The sequence below is a fragment of the Phymastichus coffea genome, unplaced genomic scaffold (genome assembly GCF_024137745.1).
Source record: "Phymastichus coffea isolate CEN01 unplaced genomic scaffold, Cenicafe_Pcof_1.1 PCOF00028, whole genome shotgun sequence".
NCBI classification, from domain to species: Eukaryota; Metazoa; Arthropoda; class Insecta; order Hymenoptera; family Eulophidae; genus Phymastichus; species Phymastichus coffea.
Window position 1 is genome coordinate 3,265,917 of NW_026706839.1, and position 22,778 is coordinate 3,288,694.

At 35.0% G+C, this 22,778-nt stretch overlaps 3 protein-coding genes across 6 annotated transcripts; 2 read left to right on the forward strand and 1 right to left on the reverse strand.

The window, feature by feature from the left end:
* The first annotated feature begins 1,151 nt into the window (after positions 1-1,151).
* Positions 1,152-4,256, forward strand: LOC131662760 (probable arginine--tRNA ligase, cytoplasmic). Of its 2 annotated transcripts, XM_058932657.1 has the most exons (8): positions 1,152-1,282; positions 1,397-1,561; positions 1,657-1,897; positions 1,988-2,418; positions 2,486-2,627; positions 2,700-2,959; positions 3,113-3,305; positions 3,394-4,256. In XM_058932657.1, exons 1-8 carry the CDS (start codon positions 1,235-1,237, stop codon positions 3,966-3,968), a joined length of 2,055 nt encoding a protein of 684 aa, XP_058788640.1. In that variant the 5' UTR covers positions 1,152-1,234; the 3' UTR covers positions 3,969-4,256. The 2 variants fall into 2 exon arrangements, with proteins under 2 accessions (XP_058788640.1, XP_058788641.1); XM_058932658.1 differs by lacking the exon at positions 1,152-1,282 and having other exon boundaries at positions 1,439-1,561; positions 1,639-1,897.
* A 299-nt stretch (positions 4,257-4,555) lies between these two features.
* LOC131662759 (FHIP family protein AGAP011705) lies at positions 4,556-10,979 on the forward strand. Of its 2 annotated transcripts, XM_058932655.1 has the most exons (14): positions 4,637-4,653; positions 4,811-5,144; positions 5,225-5,472; positions 5,548-5,796; positions 5,870-6,020; positions 6,088-6,333; positions 6,849-6,896; positions 7,362-7,532; positions 7,589-7,891; positions 7,977-8,307; positions 8,404-9,230; positions 9,309-9,531; positions 9,608-9,773; positions 9,848-10,979. In XM_058932655.1, exons 2-14 carry the CDS (start codon positions 4,995-4,997, stop codon positions 10,026-10,028), a joined length of 3,294 nt encoding a protein of 1,097 aa, XP_058788638.1. In that variant the 5' UTR covers positions 4,637-4,653; positions 4,811-4,994; the 3' UTR covers positions 10,029-10,979. The 2 variants fall into 2 exon arrangements, with proteins under 2 accessions (XP_058788639.1, XP_058788638.1); XM_058932656.1 differs by lacking the exon at positions 6,849-6,896 and having other exon boundaries at positions 4,556-5,144.
* Positions 10,980-12,667: 1,688 nt separating this feature from the next.
* Positions 12,668-22,363, reverse strand: LOC131662761 (uncharacterized). 2 transcript variants are annotated; one of them, XR_009301801.1, is made up of 14 exons: positions 22,224-22,363; positions 21,366-21,478; positions 21,115-21,296; positions 20,776-21,038; positions 20,507-20,702; positions 20,143-20,426; positions 19,667-20,067; positions 19,449-19,594; positions 19,049-19,374; positions 18,837-18,971; positions 18,583-18,758; positions 18,353-18,513; positions 12,783-16,612; positions 12,668-12,691 (listed from the first exon to the last, which is right to left on the reverse strand). XR_009301801.1 is itself a non-coding variant. In XM_058932659.1 (13 exons), exons 2-13 carry the CDS (start codon positions 21,442-21,444, stop codon positions 15,533-15,535), a joined length of 3,429 nt encoding a protein of 1,142 aa, XP_058788642.1. In that variant the 5' UTR covers positions 21,445-21,478; positions 22,224-22,363; the 3' UTR covers positions 12,688-15,532. The 2 variants fall into 2 exon arrangements, 1 of the variants encoding a protein (XP_058788642.1); XM_058932659.1 differs by having other exon boundaries at positions 12,688-16,612.
* Between the last annotated feature and the right edge of the window lie 415 nt (positions 22,364-22,778).

Here is a 22,778-nt window from a genome sequence, read left to right on the forward strand (position 1 = left end):
CACGTTATGAAATATATACTAATTTTGATACTTCATGCGCAAAGTATGTCTTTCTTGTACTCTCGATAAATAGCGTACATCGAAAATCCCACTTTTCTTACGTCATATTAAAAAATACGGTACGACACATGTTTGGAAAAGAGATTCTTTTCTCGAGTGCCTTTTCACCCTCGCTTCACTTGAGCGTAAACGGCGTGCGAGACAACAATCTATTCTCTCGCACTTATACCGTAATGTATTAATTTGAACAGCTTCTCCAATTTCTATCGGTATTTATTCGTATCACTTACGTAACTCTCGAAACTATAGACATTTTTATTTTAATGACCGTGAAAATACAACTGAATCAATTACTGCACAGAGAGGTAACGGATCGCAGTATGCAAAAGGATCCGAGAGTTTTACCAACGAATATTTCACTTTATGTACTATTTCGACACTCTGTGCGCAAAGTTCGTCATTCCCCCACGCTCAGCAGAAAATGTACGTTGAAAATCGCACTTTTCACAAGTCGTATAAAAAAATACAGTACGGAACATGTTCGGGAATAGTACATTACGACATAAGTGCGGGAAAGTAGATTCTTGGCTCGTATGGCGTTTACGCCCGAGCAAAAAAAAAATGCCATGTCCCTTAGTTAACGAGTAATTGTTAAAAAATGTATTTGTATTGAACGATTTTCAATAATTTTTTCTCGCCATCGGCATGTTTTAAGTTGACGACCTTAAACGATCATGCCTATTTGAATTATACATAGGAAATTATAGTACATACATTAACGATACAAAAGGTAAAGGTCACAGTCAAGATTCAAAATCAATGATGAATTTTATAAGCAACAATTAGTTTTTTATGACATTAATAATTCAAAGCAAATAATCAATTGAATAAATTTATACCGAAATCACAATCTAATCTAATCTAAAAATATACATAACACACATGTTATTTCAAAAAATTCGCGCTAAATTACGTAAAATTGTATATAGGCTAATCAAATGTCTAAATCCCCAATTTCAAGCGACCAATCAAAATGTTTATGGCCTCACTTTTAAGGATTCTCCTTTTTAAGAAAGGATTGTCTTTTCTAAGAAAGGAGAGATAGGTTAGGTGTATAAATATATATATATATATATATATAGTGATTGTGAGTTTGTTGAGAGTAACACGTGTGCAGTCTTCCGTAGCTTTTTGTAGTGAAAGCAAGTTAAGTATTCGGATTTTCATGTAAAAAATGCCTTCCTCGGAGTTACAGTTATTGGAACATCGAGCGATAATAGCGGTAAATACTAATTAATACTAATTCATTAATACATATAATTTATATGGACCTAGGTTATGTTCGAAACGGTTATATCCAGATATTAATTTATAGCTTTGTTTTTATTTATTATAGGAGAAAGAGATTGCAATTTTAAAAAACGAATTAAATTCTTTGCAAAAACTTGTTAGTTCGAAAAACGTTGCACTTGAAGAAGCCAGTGATGATAGTAACATTGAAGTTGAAAATCTCAAAAAAGAAAATGAAAAGCTTAAAATGAGAATAAATATTTTGAAAAAGGTAAACATTTTAACATAATTGTATGAGAATTAGATGTTTCAAATAGAATTTGAGTTCTCTAATTTTTTGAATATTAGGAAATATTTCTTTTGTAGACACTTGAAGAACGAAAATCGATACATCTTGCTCTTACCACCAATATGTCCAACTCTGGTAATCTAATCAGTATATATGACAGCCTTACTTCCTTATTTGAGAAGGCTATAAACTCAGCTTATCCAAACTTGGTTGATGCACCTGTTATACTTTCATCTAGTAATAAAATAAACTTTGGCGATTATCAATGTAATAGTGCTTTGCCACTTTGCAAATTGTTGAGTGCCCAAAGTGACAACAGTAAGTGCAATATTTTTTCGTGCTAATATTTTCATTAAATGAACAGTCGAGATTATATAGCTTAGTTATCAACTTACTTTTATATTTTAGAAAAACAAAAGTTATCTCCTCAAGATATAGCTAAAAAAATATTAGCTAACATAGAATCTTCACCATTAGTTGATAAATTAGAAGTGGCTGGTGCAGGATTTATTAACATTTATATTAGTCGTGAATTTGCTAAAAATTCACTCACTGGTTTATTAATAAATGGAAAAGTATCTACAGCACCGGTAGCTACAAAGCATAGAGTTATTGTTGATTTTTCGAGTCCAAATGTTGCAAAGGAAATGCATGTAGGACATTTACGCTCTACAATCATTGGAGAAAGTATTTCCAGACTATTAGAATTTTTAGGTCATGATGTTGTAAGATTGAATCATATTGGTGATTGGGGTACTCAATTTGGTATGCTAATAGCCCATTTAGAAGATAAATTTCCTAATTATACTACAGAATCACCATCTATTTCTGATCTACAGGTGTGTTTTGAAAATTATCTTTTTTGGATCAAAATTTAAGCTAATTGAATTCATTTGAATTTTTTAGAGCTTTTATAAAGAATCTAAAGTGAGATTTGATGAAGATAAACAATTCAAGGAAAGGGCCTATGAGACTGTTGTCAAACTACAGGCGCATGATCCAAAAATTATTCAAGGGTGGAAACTTATCTGTGATGTGTCTAGGAAAGGTAAATATATTGATTAATATATTATATATATAAATTGGTATCTTGAGTTTTAGAGAACATTTTATTTGTTAGAATTTCAAAATATCTACAATCGTTTGGATATCAAATTAGTTGAAAGAGGTGAATCGTTTTATCAACAACACATGATAGATATAGTAAAAGACCTAGACAAACGTGGCTTTCTTGAAGAAGATGATGGTCGAAAAATAATGTGGGGTGAAAAAAAGCAAGGAATTCCATTAACTATTGTTAAACGAGATGGTGGTTTTACTTACGATACGTCAGATATGGCAGCAATAAAACATAGGGTTGAGGATGAAAAAGTAGATTGGGTAAGTAGATCAATTATCAAATATCATTTAGAGTTTTCTTAAATATCAAATTTACTTTTGTATTTATTTGAGGTCATAATTTGATACTAATACATTACGTACTCAGAACAAAGACAGGTTATTACTTTACTTAAGTAAGCTTTCATTATGTAGGTAATATATGTCACCGATGGAGGACAAGCAACTCATTTTCAAATCATAGAAAGTTGTGCTAAGAGGGCTCAGATAATTGGAGATCGTCATAGGATAGACCACGTAGGTTTTGGTGTTGTACTTGGTGAAGATAAAAAGAAATTCAAGACTCGTTCAGGTGACACTGTCAAATTGAGTAATTTACTGGATGAAGGTAAGAACTTAATTTACATTTATCATATCATTATCTTTAGCTGTATTAATTTACCAACTGTTAACTTAATTTTTTTAATCAAAATCAGGTCTAAACAGAGCAGAGCAAAAGTTGAAAGAAAAAGAGAGGGATAAAGTTCTTACTGAAGATGAAATGAATAAGGCCAAGGAACATGTAGCATATGCTTGCATAAAGTATGCAGATCTGTCTCATAACAGAAATCACGAATACGTATTTTCTTTTGATAAAATGCTCGATGATAAGGGGAACACAGCCGTTTACTTGCTGTACGCGCTTACAAGGATTCGATCTATAGCTCGAACAGCAAATGTTACCCGCGAGCAAATACAAGAAGCTATTAAAACAACTCCCATATCGTTAGAACACGAGAAAGAATGGAAACTCGCTAAAGTACTTTTGAAATTCCCCGATGTTATTTCGAAGATTACTAAAGACCTTCTTTTGCATACCTTATGTGAACTCTGTTACGAAATTGCTTGTACATTCACGGAATTTTATGACAAATGTTACTGTGTCGAAAAAAATCAAGCTGGCGAAATCATCAAAGTAAATATGGGGCGCATATTACTAATTGAGGTTACCGCGATGATATTGGAGCAATGTTTTGATTTGCTAGGATTAAAACCAGTTGAAAAAATGTAAAACACAAGAAAACAATCACTTCTAATTAAGTGTTATGCATCATTATGCGTGAAGTTTCTTCGCGAAATACATTTATTTATTTCTTAATCTGTTTACATTTTTCTTCTATTCTCGATTACATTAAATTATCCCTTCATTTCGTTGGAAACCGTTATTCTTATCTCTGTTTATCTAATCATGTAAAGTGCAAAGTATTGAACCGCACGGACTAAAAAACTTGACATCTAACCATCTGCTGTGTATCAGTTAAAGTTACAATAAATCAAGTATGAAATCCTATTACAGAATATAAAAGTATGTACAGTAATTTTACAACGATCTAATTTTTTTATTTTACTGTTTGAATAACTTTCGTCGTGTAGCATACGTATAAATTTGATTTGCTTTTGAAATTCTAAATTGATCTCGAAATTTCAAAATTAATCACTTCGTCAAATTGGCGCTCGCTCATGCTCGAAGAATGCCGAAGATAACCGAGATAGGTCGAGGGCGTCGAGGCAGTCGCAAGAATCAAGACAAGTGACAGAGTATAGAATGTAGATATCTATTAATACTATAGTGTCAGTGCTTCGACTTTCCAAAAACTTGTGCAGTCTGTACGGTCTTAAACTTTTATCATAATCTACGTGTAGTTTTTTTTTACTAGTTTGACATCTTAAATAGGCGCAGAGCTTGTGAAATAGACGTAATTACAAATAAAGAAGCTTACGTATAATTTTCGACGTAAATATGGATCTAATAAAAGGCTAAGTTTACTTGTTCCGAGTTCGGATTTAACAAAATATAAATTTATTTATTTACTGTGTGGTTTTGTGTAAACTGTAAAATTCAACTTTCTTTAGCATAATTATTTCTCTCTGTGAATACGCTGTGATGAACGGTTGCAATAAAAAAAAAGAAAATTTGTATCAATATTTTTTATCACCTGACAAGTAGATACATTGGAAAGATAAGTTAATTGCAAAAATCGAGACTGAATGTGACCATCAAGTTCCTAAATAAGCACAGTAGCTCAGACATTTTATAATGAGTTGGTTAAGAAGTAGTCCACTCAGAAGTAGTTTTACAAAGCAACGCTCCAGAGATTCGCCTCCCAAGGATGCAGATCCAGTTGCTTGTTATGACAGCTTTCGTAAACATTGGCAGCAGAGTCATGATATTATTCTTAATTCACTTGTAAGTTATCAATGTTGCATGAAAATCTTTTACCTATAACATTTTTATGCAATAACTCAAAAATTTTATTAATATTTTAGCCACCTAAAAGTATTCCCTGTCAAGATGATGTTTTGGGTATAGTAAATCATGTTGATCAAATGATAACACTACTTCTTTTGGAGCTACGTGATTATTCTTTAAGACAACGACATCAAATTCAACGTTTGCAACAAAAAAATATTGTTGTTGCTGCACAGCTGAATTCCCAATGTTTTCCTTGCCTTGAATTTCTATTGAGTGAAAATCTGCTTGATACTCTTTATAGATGGAGCATACACACTGGCAGGTACAATGACATTTTTTCTACATTTATGGTAATTGAACTTTTTAATGAATTTCAAATTGAAAATGGGTATTTTAGGTTTCAAGATGCTGTAAGATTAGAGCAATTGAAGTTGTATGAGTTGTTAGTATCACATGATAGTTCTTTATTAGCACATGAACCTGTCACCCGCCCATTATTAAATTTGCTAGATGCATGTGTTGATGATATTATGCCTTTGGAAGTACAACGAAAATTGGTTACACTATTAAATCATGTATGTGTTGCTCTTGTACAAAATACAGAACTTCTAGGTTTATTTTTCAGACCTGCATCAGGAAAAAATCGGTTTGTTGGATTTAATTTTTGATTATTACCACTAAAACTAACATTTTTTTTTAATATGTGACTGTTGTTTTAGATTTATTCCTTTTTCCCTCTTGATACCTTACATTCACCGTGAAGGTGGTGTTGGTCAACAAGCAAGAGATGCAATGTTGTTATGCATGTCACTCTCTAAAAATAATGATGAAATTGGTAATTATATCGCTAAGGAGTCACATATATGTTCAGTAAGTATCCCATCTTAATTTTTAATCATAGTTATAAAATCTAATAAAAATTTATTAATATTTTTAGCTTCTGGCGACAGGACTAAGTGGTCTTTATTCTGTACTTCCAAGAACTTTAGATATCGAAACTCCTGATTGGCATAGACTAATAGTCGATGATATCAATGATTTACCGTCCTTAACTCAGCTTATGAATTCACTAGAATTTTGTAATGCAGTGGCTCAAGTTGTTCATCCGCTAGTGCAAGAACAGTTGTTGGAATTTATTTATCGCGGATTTTTAGTGCCAGTGATAGGTCCAGCACTTTTGCAGGTACTTATTAATAAATACTATTATTAATATAATGTTTAGTTACGACATTATTTAAATATTCTTATGTCAAATCATGTTAATATGAAAATATCATACTCATTGTGTTAAAATAAGTTTTGTTTGACCGTGTCCATTAGTATATCATTTCATATTCATTTCTCATTTTGTTTTGTGTTTCCTTTCTATTTTAAAAATTAATACAAAATTTCTTGTCTCGTACCCACCTACAACTTGAATATTAGTATATTATGCATTTCGTATTAATAGTGAATTTTTCACAATTTACTTTTATTGAATTATCGATTTCGAGATATTTTTTATTTCATTACAAAGAATATTTCTTTAAAACAATATTATATTAAAATAACTTATAAATAAACATTGTTCTTCTGTAGGCTCGTTAATCGTGCCTTCATTGGTATCATAAAAATAATGCTATAAGATAGGAAAAAAATTGGTGGTGGTGCTTCGTCAATGTAAATATCTAACGGCACAATGATTTATATTATTTCAAGGAGTCTGTTGGCTTAACGTGGGAAGACCATGACTCACCGATTTGTCGGGTTTGTTTTTCATGCTTCTAAGCTTGCACTATTGTACGTTTTCGTGCATGCGATTGAAAACTTAGCTAGTGTTTATATTTCTGTGCACGTAAACCTTATTTGCGCATGCTTGTAAACGAGTGTTTGTTAATTGTTACTGTTTCAACTCGATGCTTATTACAATAATTATCGCGAACTTCGTTGTTATGTGTTTGTTACTAATCGCAAGTTATTATCTCGCCTGAATTTTCAGCTAAAAAAGAAACCATTTTGAAGAAGTTTGACCATGAATTTAGAGTACATAATGCCAAGAGAATGAGATGCATGGAAATGAATATTTTACAGTTGCAATATAATTTTCCGGTTTGAGTTGACACATATTCGTTTGAAGATCGTTAGACTAGATGAAATAAAAGTTGTATTGCCGCGTACATTAGATAATGGTAATGTAAAAGAACTGAGTGTAATCGCAGAATTTAATTTTAGACGACAGTGGAAGAGTTGGTAGCTGCAACGGCTTACTTTGACTTGTTTCTACGTTCGGTCACCGAGCCCGGTTTGCTGCGACCATTGATCAAGTTTTTATTGGAAGAAAATTACGACGACAATCGCATACTCGATCATTTAATTCGACGAATATCTTCTCAGATTCCCAGGGTAAGTGCTTCAGCAAATATGATGATAATTTGAATAATAAATAAATGCCTCAACAGTTGAGCATGGTAACCCTAGCGTTGTTCGAAACATTGGTGGACTTGAATTGCGAGGACGTGATGTTGGAATTGTGTCTTGGTGCGCTCGCACCCTGTTCCCATGTGATGCTCAGCCAAAGGCGTAATCTACTCCACGAGTTAGATCCTTTTGGTCGCTGTGCTGAAAAATTCCTCTCGCTCACGCCCAACTGCTGTTCCGTCTGCGGTATTTACGGTGGCAAATCTGCCACTGACGTTCCTACACCAGCCGCTGTTCCTCCATCTCCAAATACCATTCACAATTCTAACTTTGCTGTCTATCAGGCAAGTTCTTTTTCAAAAATTAAAAATTTACTTGAACAAGTATTTTTGCATAAACATCAACTTTGGTATTTTCATTTGCTTTTAGTCGCTTGGTAACAATAACACGAAAGCCCCACCGATAGGAGAAAGTTTATACAACAATTATTACGCTTATTTACGGGATGCTAGGCAAAAAATTGCCTCATGCCAGCAGGCGTGTGAAAAATGGTCGAGAAAATACCAGAACACAGAATATCAGGAAGCTAATGATTACGACATTTGGGACGAAGATGCTGCTGAAGACACCGATGACGACGTCAAAGCTAAATACAACGATGATGATTATGATGAGAATGAAAATTGCAATGAAACTAATGGTTCAACTAGTCCGAACTCGCAGTTGTTTGGTCGATTGGACCAGCGACAAAATAATGATGGTTAGGATATTTTAAGTTATAATTGTTTTGTTTGTAGTGCTCATGATCAGAATGGAGAGTATTATAATATTCATTTGATATTTTTCTCATTGACAGCCACAAAAAGCCAAAAACTTGAACGAGTCATAAGGAGAAGCAGCACCGATGAAAAAGTCGACAAAATTTTGGCCAGTTTTACCGGTAAAATCAAGTTGTCAGGGCAAGATCATAAGCAACAGCGTCAAGAAAAGAGGCAGGAACAAGGCCAAGAATCAAGTGAATTCGAGAATGTAACAAACAAGCTTGGACCTGCTGAAAGAGAAAGATTAGAAGCTGATATTGCGGCGTTATTGAGTGAAGTTGTCGATGAGCCGAGACAAGCAAAGTTTCAGTCAGACGACTTGAAGAGTCCTACTTTCAATACGGGAGACTTAAGCGCTGCATCAAATTCATTACAACTGTCGTTGAGCGGCGCAGAGAGTAGTGGCTACGAAAGTTACGCACCGTGCAAAAGTTCCAACGAATCAACTCCTCTGAACGAAGATTATGACGAGTGTACCGAGCCAACGACTAGCACTGATCGCCTCTTCCCTAACTCACAATCCATGAGTGAATCTTTGCACCTATCACCTAAAAATAAATTAACGAACAAAGTACAATCGAAAAAGCGGAACGGTATGCCTAAGAATGACCATGTAGTCCACCTCAATTGGAAAGAACGACAACAAATTGCTGCCGAAGTTGATACAAGACCACCTAGTGTTGGCATTTTCTTAGACATTCTACTCAAGAAATTAGAATATATGACCGAGAATAGCGTCTACGTTAACTTACATTTAACTGGTCTCATAAGCCGTCTTGCCATTTATCCTCAGCCTCTCTTGCAGTCGTTTTTATTGAATCATTCGTTGGTTTTTCAGCCTAGTATTAAATCACTATTTCAGGTAAGACCTTATTTGTTTCTTAACTTCATTAAAACGGTAGAATATTTAAAAAAATAAAAGTTAATTTTTCTTTAACAGGTTTTGGCATCGTTAAAACACAAGATCGACGGTTATCTTTCAAAACAGCAACCAGATGTTGTGAGCGTTTTGACTGAACATGCTAAAATATTTTTGATCAACCGAGAGAATAGATTAGTTAATGCACGGAAAAATATACTGGAAGCTGCTGCACAAGTACCTAGTCCAAAGAAACAGTACGGCGCAGGGGATCATGAGTCATTAGCCGTTGTACCAGTAAGAGGTATTTATTTTTCTAACAATATTTCGAAAATGCTTGACCTGAACATGATTTGTTATGTTATATTGATTGACTGTAGAGCCAAAAAGAAGAAGTTTAACGTCTTCGTTAACACAAATGTTTAAAAAGTCTACCAATAGTTTGGAGATGCACAATGTACCGACAGAATCAACCGACAGTAATGATTCATTCTCGTTAATTTCTGAAGAAGGAAGTAAAGAAAAAGATGGAAATTTAAAAGCAAGGTATGTCTAAATTAATTATTGCAAAATAAAATTTTTCTAAGTGTAAGACAGTACAATTTATGTTGTTTTTGTAGACTTTCCAATTGGAACTCGTGGGAATCACCAAACGTGATAAATCGATTGCAAAATGTCGTTCTCTGCGCAGTTATACTTGGTGAGTGGCTGAAAGAACTTGCTGCGATAACCCAAGAACATACGATTGTTAGTTGGTTCAATGCCGCTGCTGCCATTGATCACTTTGAGTTAACATCTTGATTATTGTAATTTAAAAATCCAATGATGTAAGAATTGTTATTAATTAGGCTCAACTGTAATATTTTTCTTAAGATGCACAATCTTAATAGAGGACATCGAAACAGACAAGTATATATCGTAGAGACGATTGTTTTTTTGAAACTAGGGCTAGGTACAAACGTTAATTCATTCGATTAGTTTATTCCTGTTATATACTTGATAAAAGTAAAAATAAGATAATAGTGCCAATACGAGTACAACTATACTCAACAATACTGCTTGGAATTTTAAGACATCAAATTATTTCAAAATCATGAATTACTACAGTAAACCAATTTGATACGAATTTGCAATATAAAATAAGATACATTTATTAAAAACAAAGACTTCGTAATTAAAATTGTTAAAAAAAAATCATTTTGCATATTTATACATGGTATCAAAATATGATGTAGATTAACCATATGTTATGGATTATACAACAAATGGTTTAATAAGAATTCTCTACGTTAATCTTTAGCACCTGTTGAAATGGTGTTCAATTTTCATTGACTTAAGATAATTTTCAACCAATATCCGGGTCGATGGTGTTTTGAGATAATTTTAAAATTCACCCAGGTTATCTTGCCAAAAAATCTGACGAAGATATTCGATGGAAAAAATATGGTTCAAGCATCTTCGTATTGTTATAGTTTTTTTCTAACTATTGTATAACTTTTATAAAAAATAAATCGATTATTAAGATCAGTATTTCTCGTAAGACAACTAATAAATTAATAAACAATCAAAACCAGTGTACCGAGTCTATGGCTAGTATTGATTGCCTTCTTAGGTGGTAAAACAATAGTGATTGTAATGTTATTCAGATTGTTATTTCACGTTTGGTGTGGATTAAAAAAATAATTAATGCATAATTGATTATTAACAAAACATTTGAATTTTGTACATAAGCAAGTATATTAATAAAATTGATCAAGCTTATTTTACAATCAATATAACTTATCTACTAATTATCTTTCGAATAATAGTAATAACTAGTAACTAATTATCTGTTGAAGAGAATCAAGAACAGTCATTTTCATTTTCATAGCATGTTCTTGGTTAACTTCTCCGTATAAGACCCGATCCTCTTACAATTAACTAATTGTCTCTTGAAGAGAATCAGGTGTACTCAGTCATTTTCATTCTTATAGACTTTTCATTGTCAACTTCTCCATATTGCACCCAATTGTCTTAAAAAAAATAACTAATATCTTACACTCACCCATAACGTGCTGTCTTTGTATATACCGCCGGGGGTGGCGGTGCCACTGCGCAATAGGCGCGCTTAATATTCTAAGCGTAATGATCAACTTCTCCGTATAGCATTTGATTTTCTTGCAATTAACTAATTATCTTTATCGAGCTCGATTCTTTTCTAGGGATAATTATTTGATTGCAAGGTTTAATAATATATAGAGCACGAATAGTGTTATTAAATGCCCTAAATACATACACAAAAAAAAACTGCATGTGAAAAACAAGAACAAATATTTCTTCGTATTGATTCATATAGGACCTCAATAATTAAAATATAGCTATTATAAACAAGAATAAATTAATTGGATTTAAGATTAATGAAGTACCAAAAGTGAAACTTTTTATCGGTTACGGTTTAGCGTAATAAACGCAATTTTCCATTCTGGTCGGAATATAGAGTTTAAAAAGTATTTCAATTAACCTATTACGCGAGGAGACTAATTGGTAATTCTGATTCTAAATTTGTTAAAAATCTATGGCTTAAAAGTTCTAATGATATTTATATAATATTTATAGAACAGTGTAAGACCCCTCAAAAGACAATGAGATTGAATTTTTTAATGCATACGTAAAAAAAATATTCTTTATGAATAACTACACAGCTTACATAGAAGAAAGTGAAATTTCTGAAAAAAATTTTGATAAAGTAACAAGTTGCATGAATGCTTTTTTTCAAATCTGTCTTTAAACTTTTATTTTTTTAATTATTAAAGGCAATTATTTGGTTTTTAATAATCGAACAAATTTATAATTATATTTGAATATTACTGTTTACAATTCAATTACTTTTTGGTCAATAGATGTTCTCGCATTATGGACAGAATAAGTTAGGTCATTAAAACCAATTTTAAGGTCAGTTTAAATTGATATCGTATTCTTCATATTTTGAACATCTCTAATACATAAAAATATAATTAAACTTAATAATTAGTAACAAAATTCAAGAACATAAACAAATTTAGCTGCACTTATGAAATATTTCACTTTTTTTCTATTCTATAAACATATATATGTCTATAAACAAAAAATGCTAATTTTTGACTGGATATGATTTTGTTAATTCATTTTTAATATTTCAATTCTGTCGTTGGTTCCAATATAGTGTTTTTTTTTATTACGTTCTTATAACGCATCCAAAATTACACAAAAAAGATTTTATATATATATATACGTACACACACCACATACACGCAATTGTTCCATAAGAGATATATAAATTTCAATAGTCACCATGAATCACTCTTTAATTGTTTGAAAAGAACCATAGTGAACAATTTGTTGACTAATTTTGATAATATTGAATTGCTATTACTACCAGTTTTTTTTATGGCACTACAATCATTGTTAAGTACTTTTCTTGCCTCAAGCCGGAATTTTTTCCGTACCTATTAAAGACAGATAAAAATTATAGGAAAACATTCATAAGATATTCATTTTCTAGAATAAATTTTTTATGAGCTTGAAAAATCATTATACCTTTTTCCAATCATTACCACTATATTTGAAACTTCCAAGATCATTGAGTTTCTTACTTAATTTTTCCTACATTTTTTCCAAAAATTTTTTTTTGCATTAGGGCCAAGATTCGTTTTTTGGGTACAGATCATGAAATTTCGTTTTCCCGGCACGTATTGAATTAAATGGATTTTCTGTTTATAATTAATCCTTGAAATTAATCATGCAAATTAGAATCTTGAATTTTAATAAATGAAATTTGAATGAAGTAATAAAATCTTTCAATAAAATAACGCACTTGTTGGATATAATGTTTACAAACATGATGAGTTGATGAAAAAGAGATATTAGTTATAATAAACGATGATGTGGGCCATGTGAACTTGGTTTTATCACTCGCTTTCGATTCGTGCTGGTTTGTATTGCAGTGACGCGGCGCCACCGTGCCTCTGAGCGACCTGCACGCAACCGTGTATAGCATATGATCCTCGTCCAATTGACTAATTATCTCTTTAAAAGAATTAAATGCAAGGTTTTTAGTTACATTTCCTATATAGCACCCGATTCTCATGAAATCATCTAGTCAATTAATCAATATACCTCGATCCATTTTGTTTCACTTTTTATTTTTTTCACTTAATAAAATATGAAAATAGAAATAATTAGTTTTCAGATTAAAGTCTTCGAAAAGTCAATGCCCTATTGAGTGTTATGAATTTGTTTCCAGCTTTTGTTTCCATTCAACGAAATAAGTCTGTTGATATAAATCTGATGTATTTGTACTCTTATCTTCATATTTGTCTGGTATATTCATTTTTCCATCTTTTTTCGGTAAAAATTCTTGTAGTTTGCGATGAAGAAGATCGATACTTTACCATTTGGAAGTAACTTAATGTATAAGAAGGTGATATGTAATAAAGTTTTAATCAGAAAAATGTTACTTTTACAAGTCGACAGTTGCTGATATATATTTTTTTTAAATATATTACATCGATTAGATTTAGACTCGCTGATATCGTAAACAATGAAATCGTACAATAACATAGTACCTGTTAATTATTAAATGAATAAAAGTTGAATTAATAAGAAAACCGTACGTTATAGAGTACATCTTACATTTCCGTTCTAAAATACTTAGAGCAGATCGAAGAGTGCATATCAAATTGGGCTTCACTGAAGAAATCCATGACAAATTTACAAACAATTTTGACGTATAAAAATAGAGAGCTAATGACTTTTTTAGTATTTCGTCACGCACCAGGCGTCGCAATTTCGGCGTTCGTGAAAAATCGAGTAGTACATAATTTTTCGTTAAAAAAGTTGTAAAATGTATTTACTATACGTGTAAACCGCGAAAATATCATAGAAATAATATTTGGATACTACGCATAGGCTCGTATAAAAGCACAAATTACTTGTCTATGTCTGTCAGATCATCTTTGGCAAAATTCATTCATTCGCATCAATGCATTTCATACATAAAGCTATTGTGTATACAATATTATGAAACACGTAAGTTATTTCGTTTTTGTTAATTCAGAGTCGCTAATTTACAGATTTCAAATAAAAGTTATTTGAAAAAAGAAATTCGTGGATATATCCTCCATTAATTTAATTAATTTTACTGTATAACTATATACCACGTACTAAAGTTTAGTAAAAGCAAGCAACAAATCACTTACACATGATTTTCGCTATTGTACATAACCAGAAATAATAAAAATAAATAATAAAAACTACACATCACAATGTTGCACAATTTAATTTCTTAATTTAGTTTAGAATTTGACGTTACTTGCCAAATAAGCGCTCAGGATGTGCCAAACGAAACAATTTTTTTCACGTAAACGACAATGAGTGCTTATTTTATTTTAGATTATTCGAACATTTTTTCCGTAGAAAATAAATAATTTGCACGACAAAGTTGGAACATGTAATTTTCGTTCGTTTCTTAAAACGATGAGGTTTACCAGTGATCAATCGAATGGTGCGACTCGTGACGAGCTTGCATTACTTACGTCTTTCATATCAAATGCGCAATGATCGAGATGCATTCTTAAACTATGAGCATTACTTGCATGTCTTTCTAACCATATAAACTTTATGACTTGACTACAGTAAATCACATTTTCAAATATTACTACTACATTACCATTATGCGTTTATTGTGATGCCTCGTAGCAGCGCATAAAATGTCCTCGTAAGACAACTATTACCGGACCGATCAGTGGAAATGCGTCTATCAAAACTTTCAAAAGTTTTTTATATGAAAAACATGTATAAAATAACGCAAGCAAGGCACCAGCTGAGAATTGACATCGCATTGATAGGTTGTTGAAAATCGTCACATGCAGCCTACATAGTAAGTATCTAAAAAGGCATGCGCATCGTTCATAGTTTACTTGTTCGTCGGCAATCGTTGAATCACCCTTAGCAAGTATTAGGTGTCGAACAGCAAGAGAATAGTGATTAATTCTTTTCGTAGTACGATCGTTTTCGTTTCTATCGAAGATTGCGAGTTACGTAGTCAACGAAATAACTGAAAGAAAAGCAGCTAAGTGGCGGAGATGCCTGGGGCTCCTGCACAGAATGCAATAAATAAGGGGTCGGGGTCTCGGGGTCTCGGGGTCTCAGGCGCGAGTCGCAAGGCCCCGGAGGGGCAGACGGGCGAACGACGATAACGCGGGGGAGGCCGCGAGCTTTGGTGAGGACTAGGCTGCGACGCGGAGAAGAGCGAGCGAGGAGGAGAAGCGGGGCGGGGCGAGCGGACCTCAGAACTGTATCTTGTAGTTGCTGGGTCTGGGTATGGAGCGGTTGGCGCTCTTGAGTATGGCGCTGCTGGCGGAGGCGTCGCTCTTGGTGCTGACGATGCTGCCGGTGCTCTGGCCGCGGGTCGAGAGCGGCGGCACCTGCTTGGCCTCGGCAGCCGCCGCCGCGGAGGAGTCGCTGAGCCGGCCGTAGTCGGGGTGCGGGCCGCCGCCGTAGCGCCGCGCGCCGCTGCCCGGCGGCGGGATCAGCGAGCGCGACTGGCCGAGACGCTCGTACTGGCCGACGCTCTTCTTGCCGGCGCTCTCGCGGTGGTGGTGATGGTGGTGGTGGTGGTGGCAGTGGTGGTGGTGCTGGCAGTCGGCCGCGGCCTCGCCCGCGAGAATGCTCTCGGAGGACTGCTTGCGACGCAGCAGCGACAGCTTAGCAGCCGCCTGGTAGACCTCGGCGGCGCCGGGCTGCTCCGGCTTCTTGCGCGCCTCCGAATCGCTGAGCCGGCAGTAGCGCGCGGCGCTTTTGGACGAGCGTGGCGGCCGCGGCAGCGAACTCGGCGGCAGACTACCGGCGCGCCGGCCCTCGGCCTGCTGCGGCGCCGACTGCTGCTGCTGCTGAGGCTGCTGCTGCTGCTGCTGCTGCTGCTGCTGCTGCTGCTGCTGCTGCTGCTGCTGCTGCTGTTGCTGCTGTTGCTGATGCTGCTGCTGCTGATGCTGCTGCTGCTGCTGATGCTGTTGGCCGGCGGCCGGCGGCTCCTGCGACGAGGACATGCGCTGGCGCTGCGAGCTGCGGCCCTGCTTCTCCAGCAGCATCATGTCCTCGGCGGGCCTACAGGCCTCGTCGGAAAAGCGGCTCTTGAAGCGCGAGGCAGCCGCCGCCAGGTCGAGGATGGCGCTGGACGCCGCGAGCACCGACGTCGCGCTCGCCTCGGACTCGTCGATGGCGCACTCGCCGCCCAGCAGCCGGCTCTTGCTGCTGGCCGTGCTCGAGCCGCCGGCCGACTCTACACTCGCCAGTAATGGCTTGGGTATTTTTCCTTTTCGCGACGGAGCGCCTGGATTAGAGAAGCCTGGAAAACAGCAAAGTGCCCGCTGAAACATAGAACAAGAGAGCCACCCCGCTATTCTCTGCCTTCGCTTGTTCGCGCTCGGTCGATCGGCTCGACTCCACTGCAATCCACTCGTCACTGCAATGCTCTCTCAAACTCGTTAGTTGCGGGGCTGGCCTCTCTTCCTCTATGCGACGTCGCACGACCAGCCTCGCCGACTCCGGTCTGCTGATGCGCGCGCGGGCGATCTCAGGCCGGAGCCAGCCGAGTCCTGGCCGCGGTAACGACGTTGCATCGCCTTCGAAGAGAGCGACTTGTTAGTGACAACGCCACTCTCGCGCACGAGCATGCACAGTTAGCAGCGTCTTCAACCGCCATTTGCTTCTACTTGTTTTTTTCTCGTCGACGCACAAACGCGCTTTCTTAATCAAAAGGACAAGGTGATAGTTTATCAGTTGGAGAGGAATCTTTGGCAAAGCATTCCAATATAGCAGATTCTTTTATCATGACTTTTTAATGCAATTATTCGTCCAATCCTTCCAGCGTTAATGTCGTGTATTGTACAATTTTCGATATCATTTCTTTTACACTTGAACAATATAACAAGCTTGTCATTGAAACTCATTTTACCGCTACACTTATTATAAACAGTGCTGTAACTGATAGTAAGATTAACCTTCACATTATTCCAAGAGCAATTTATGATTTATTCTACTTTTATTCAAGGCTCAACAGTGGTGATCCCTTTATCGATACAAAAAATCAAGACTCGAGCAAACAAATCCAAGATCTCAGGTAGAACAAACCTACAATTATAATGTTTCAGTAGAAAAAACACTTTGTACATCCTAATATTCAGCAGACTAACTTCAAATAAAAAATATAAATCAATGAAATGGCCTCAATCAGATGTTCAAGAAAAATCAAAGGTGCAACTTGCGAGCAAAGTTCGTTATCTCTGCGAGCTGTTACTTGATGTAGCACGTCAATTTAATGGTTTATAAATTTTTTTTAATTTTATACGTTCATGTATTCAATAAATAATAACCAGCAACTAATTCTAATGGAGTTTAAACTTGTTCGTGGCAAAATTTCAATTCTAAAATGACATAAAAATTTGGAATAACACTCGACTTTGCTAACTCGATGCGTGATAAAATATCAAATACCCTGTTTTAACAATTACTTTAGATTTTTGACTTTTTCAAATCACTATAATTTGTATATAAGTTCGCCATAATATACGGCAATGAAACATATTAGACATTCGTTTGTGCGTGCCAAATTATAGCAGAGATTAGTTGATTTGGTTCAACAAACAACCTGTTAACTAATCTTTGCTGTTTAAGTTTTAGTAATTAAAAAAACACACTCATAGCCACACGCGTAGTCAACACAAATACAAACGATACCTTGTATTGGATGTTTTTATCAAGATTTGTTTCCGGCTGCCGTTATAATTCGCTGATAATATGATATACCTTCTTTATCTTTTAATTAAGATAATAAGTTTTACCGAACCACAAGTTTTCAATATTATATTTGACGCGTGTTAATAACAGATACATAAAAAATACTTCTGTAAAACTCGGAAAATAATATATATGTATATATATAGCTATCTATAAAATTATCTTGAGGCAATAAAAAAATTATTACAAATACTCTAATCTTTACTTCGCTTTCAGGAAAAAGGTGATTGTTGTCTTCAACGAAATGTTAAAACATATACATACGCACTGAATGTCAAATGTGCGTGTTACGCAGAAGAAATGTTGCCTACCTTGCTATTTATTAGCAGCTGGGAATCAAGATCTTTCAGCTCATCATCCAAACTTTTTTTCGTTTGTTCAAAACTTCCCTGTTTTCTATACTTGAATGTATCGGATACACCGTACGATGCAGTGCTGCTATAACCACTACCTCCGCCCAAAACGCTACTCACTGAAAACAATCTCGTTATTCTCGTATTTATATGGAAAATAAAATATAAGAAGGGAAGCAATAACTCACCAAGTTCTGGTGTACTCGTGAGGGCTGTATGATGGTGATCTGCAGATGTGCTGGAATGAGAGGAATGAGCAGCTTGATAGCTTCCAACGCCACTACTATCTTTATCATAAGTATGCTTCTGAAGAACTCGAATCATTGCATCTCTTTCGGCCAATTTCGATTCTAAATCTTTCATTCTAGAAAATAAAATTTGTATCATGTTTTCATTAGATTGGCTAATAAAAACAGAATGAAAATATTTAACTATTCATTACCTGGACGCAAGATCTGCAAGCTTTTTTTGTGCTGCGTGAACTTCGTCCATGTGTCGCATTTTTTCCGAGCGAGCTTCGGCGATTAACTTTTCGGCGTCTTGGCTAGTTTTTTCGAGAGCGGCAATTTTGGCATCCCTACGAGACAAATTATCAAATCGAAAAATAAAAAAATCAAAGGGAGAGAATAAAGGTTGTAAGAAGCGATAATTTACTTAGGAAGACTAGCAGCATCAATGGCGGCCTGCCGTAAAGCACTTTCTTCAAGGTAACGTTGCTCCCACTTCGCTACGTCACCTTCCAACGACATGATTTTTTCGTTGCGCTCACGTAACTTGCGCTTGAGTTCGGGCACGCTTTCACCGTTGACGCCGTCGTGTGCAGGACTACTACCTCCGGCACCACCTTCTTTCAGCTCACGTTCAAGTTGACCTCTTAACTGACGTTCCGTCTCTTCTCGCCTGTCACTTGAAGCTTGTAAAGAAGAAAGAGCGCGTTGCAACTGACCGACTCTTTCTACGTACACTTGCTTTTTACGACACTGTAAGATAGATTATATTTAACATCTAGCAATATTCTGTTCGCAACAGTCAAAGTCAAAATTGGTCCACTCACTTCTTCCTCTAAACGTACGACGTTGCTCTGCGCATTTGTTAGAGCTGTATCAAGAATGTCAATATGTTTCCGTTGTTCCTGCAGAGTTGCTCGTTGAGCAGCCAACTCGATTTCCTGGCGTTCTTTAGCCGCTGCCAATTCCTTAGCTATAATAAACAAGACGTGTAATCAGTTAATCCTGCAGTACTTTTTCAAGAGATCATACTTAATAACCTTACTTTGAGTAATTAATTGGCCAATAAAAAGTTCTTTTTGAGTAAGTTCTTTTCGCATCGACTCAAGGCTCAAAGAACTTTCTGTCCTCGTCGACATTAAATCAATTTGGTCTCTAAGAGCCCGATTCAGTTCTGTCAATCGTCTACAATCGTTTTGTAATCTCACGCGTGCCGCGCGCTCGAGTTTCTCGCGACGTTCGCTAGATGCCACAAGCTCTTCGTGAGCTCTGTGCACTTTGCTTATTTCTTGCTCTATATGTTGTGATTTTGATACCTTTTTATAACATCGATCAAGTTCGAGTTTTAAGGCACTATTTTCTTGAATTAATATTTGCACCATTTCCGTCGTTGGCCATACTTCTCCAGCGGGCGTTTCAAATTCTTCTCTACCCTTTGTTTGAGGTCTGGAAAAATATTTTTATCAAAATGAGCATTAAAAATTGAGACCTCGCAACTGACGTAAATGCCATTGTAATTACCTTGGAGAAGTAGTTCTTAGATCACAATTATCCATATCAATTTTGCTGATTCTGGACAAGTCCGGTTGTGATCTTGAAAACGTAAACTTATCAGTCAAACCTACAATTTTTTGTTTGCTTTTCAAAGGTATCAAAGTTGTTGTATAATTAGATGAGAGTCTTTCATCAAATTCACTTCGATTTCGCCTATCACCTTCCGGTATTCTGATCTCCGTACAATTATCGTTACCTGTTAATTTACTATAAGAAGGCACTTTTACTTCCTTTGCGAGGTGCTTTAAAACCTGATAATAAAAAAGATTTTATAAGTGTAAAAATAACGAGTGAGGCTACCACACAAACATTGTAAAAATATAATTGTTACCTGTGACTGATTTAAATAATCATCAGGAATATCTGTTATTTCTTGGCATCCAAGGTTACTTGTATTTTCATAAAAATGCTCTTCTAAAGGTAAGTTTGAAAGTGACTGTACTGTTGGGCTATTAGAATGACCTTTGTTACCACTTTCACAGTACAGATAACCCACATCTCCATGCTCTCTTACTACACCAGATAGCCTGAAAACATTGTAACGTATTTTTGACGAGTATTCAAGAATAATAAAAGTTTCTGTATGAATTAATACTGTACCGAGATGATGGAGCCCACAAGTTATCTTCATTGGCATTATGAATTATTAATGTATTGTAAGAACTTGTAGAAACATCAAGACTACTTCTGTTTGACCCAATACTAGTTCTATTACTGAGATTGTCTTTTAAACTATTTCTATTTGAACCATTAATACTGTCTTTCAAACTATTACGGTTAGATCCATTCAGACTTTCTTTCAAACTATTACGATTTGAGTTACTCAAATTATCTTTCAGAGTATTTCTATTCACTAAGTTACCCTGAATTATTGAAAGTAAACAAAAAAAGTATAATATTATTCACACTAAAATAGAGAACTATTTGGATTTGTATTACCTGTATATTTGGTATGTTTTCCTTATGACTGGATGATCTAGAAGGGCTATGCTGTTGATTTTCTTGCCCTTGAGGTTCTTGTCGTGCTGTATGCCTTATAACATATCTTTCTTCATTGCTTAAATTTTCATTTGATGTAGATACATCTGTATCACTTCCACTCAAACTATGAGTCAAACCTCCTGTGAATAAATATTATTTTTACAAAGACTAGATTAAATACAATCTTAATATTAAAGAACTTTTGTTACCTTGATTAGGCATCTGCTTTCGTTGAACATTATTATTCAAGAAAGGAAGGAATCGATTCGTTTGCTGGATAGAACTCATGTTGTTAAATTTTCATAAATACCAAATATTTAATCTGCAAAAGTATATTTACATGAGCTAGATAGTAAGTCATTTTTTTATACTACAATTAATTTTAAATTATATTAAATAAAATTCTACATGGTTTGATTAAATGTCAAGTCCTTTAAAATTTTATGGTCAAATCTACTTTTATGTACTCAGCTAATTGTGTCCCTTCATTTTGGTCAAGTAAAGAAAGCTTTGATAATATTTTCACTTTTAAAATGAGTTCAAGAAAAGAAGAAAGTAATCATTATAGATGAAATGAGCTACGTACTTAATGAAATCATTAATTAAATACATACATTGATCTTAAAAGTTTGACTAAGTTTTTATACTTGAGAATATATTATTCAGCATGCTTTTACAGGCATGCAGATATTTTTAAATCTACAAACAAGCTATTAATTTGTGAAATGGTATATATTAAATAAACATAAAACAAAAACAAACCAAGCAAAATGATTTCCTCAGAACACAGAATATTACGAACTATTTCATTGTTCAATTTTGTCATCAAACAACATTTAAGTTTTTGGTTAGTTACTTTGAACTGGATACAAATAGTAAACAATAGAAAAGTAACAATACATTAATAAATTACGGCAATATTGCAAACAAGCCTGTAGATAACATAAAGCTACGTTTTGTGGTCATGATGTAAGGGGGCTTTGTGGGTTATTTTCTTGGTGATGGACCAACATTCCGTTAAACATAATGTAACGATTTCACGCAACATAATAAGAAAAATATTTTACTTGGTTTGGAGCTTTTAGGCTTAGCCTATCCTTCGTTTATACTCCGTTTATTGGCATTATTCGGTCCTCGTAATAGTACAACATCGCAACAAAGCATATAATTATCGCAGAACTATATAGCACCAACAAAAATGAATGTATTTTTTTATGCAACTACATAAATAATAAAAAAAAGTTAGATTCTCGCATTCCTCACTAGAGCGCGCCACGGTAGATATAATAGTGCGAATCGTATCATGATATATATGTGTGCGTACTAGTGATGTTTATTGCACGATATATTCATGAGACTACCTGGGTGGGGGTATTTAATGCCTTTGGTAATGTTTCCGAAATCAACCGCTGCAGATGAAGCGCTGTAATACTTGCAAATTCTTCTCTTAGAATTATCCATAGACCATAGTATAATGCCAATATAGAATGATGGCAAATGACAACGCGACGTATGTTATGTTAATTCACAATCCTTTGAACGATCGCAGCGCCAAGAGTAGATGTATTAAATTTTGAAAATGTTTTGTTTCCTTAATTTTTATTATTTCATTATCGCTACTG

Excerpts from the sequence above, each read along its gene's own strand:
- LOC131662760 (XM_058932657.1), top strand. The coding sequence starts at position 1,235 with ATGCCTTCCTCGGAGTTACAGTTATTGGAACATCGAGCGATAATAGCG. Across the intron at positions 2,628-2,699 it reads CTGTGATGTGTCTAGGAAAG|AATTTCAAAATATCTACAAT; the intron begins GTAAATATATTG and ends TTTATTTGTTAG. Across the intron at positions 2,960-3,112 it reads AGGATGAAAAAGTAGATTGG|GTAATATATGTCACCGATGG; the intron begins GTAAGTAGATCA and ends TTCATTATGTAG.
- LOC131662759 (XM_058932655.1), top strand. The coding sequence starts at position 4,995 with ATGAGTTGGTTAAGAAGTAGTCCACTCAGAAGTAGTTTTACAAAGCAA. Across the intron at positions 5,145-5,224 it reads ATATTATTCTTAATTCACTT|CCACCTAAAAGTATTCCCTG; the intron begins GTAAGTTATCAA and ends TTAATATTTTAG. Across the intron at positions 6,021-6,087 it reads AGGAGTCACATATATGTTCA|CTTCTGGCGACAGGACTAAG; the intron begins GTAAGTATCCCA and ends TAATATTTTTAG.
- LOC131662761 (XM_058932659.1), bottom strand. The coding sequence starts at position 21,444 with ATGAGTTCTATCCAGCAAACGAATCGATTCCTTCCTTTCTTGAATAAT. Across the intron at positions 19,595-19,666 it reads TGGCCAATTAATTACTCAAA|CTAAGGAATTGGCAGCGGCT; the intron begins GTAAGGTTATTA and ends TGTTTATTATAG. Across the intron at positions 19,375-19,448 it reads TCGTACGTTTAGAGGAAGAA|TGTCGTAAAAAGCAAGTGTA; the intron begins GTGAGTGGACCA and ends TCTATCTTACAG.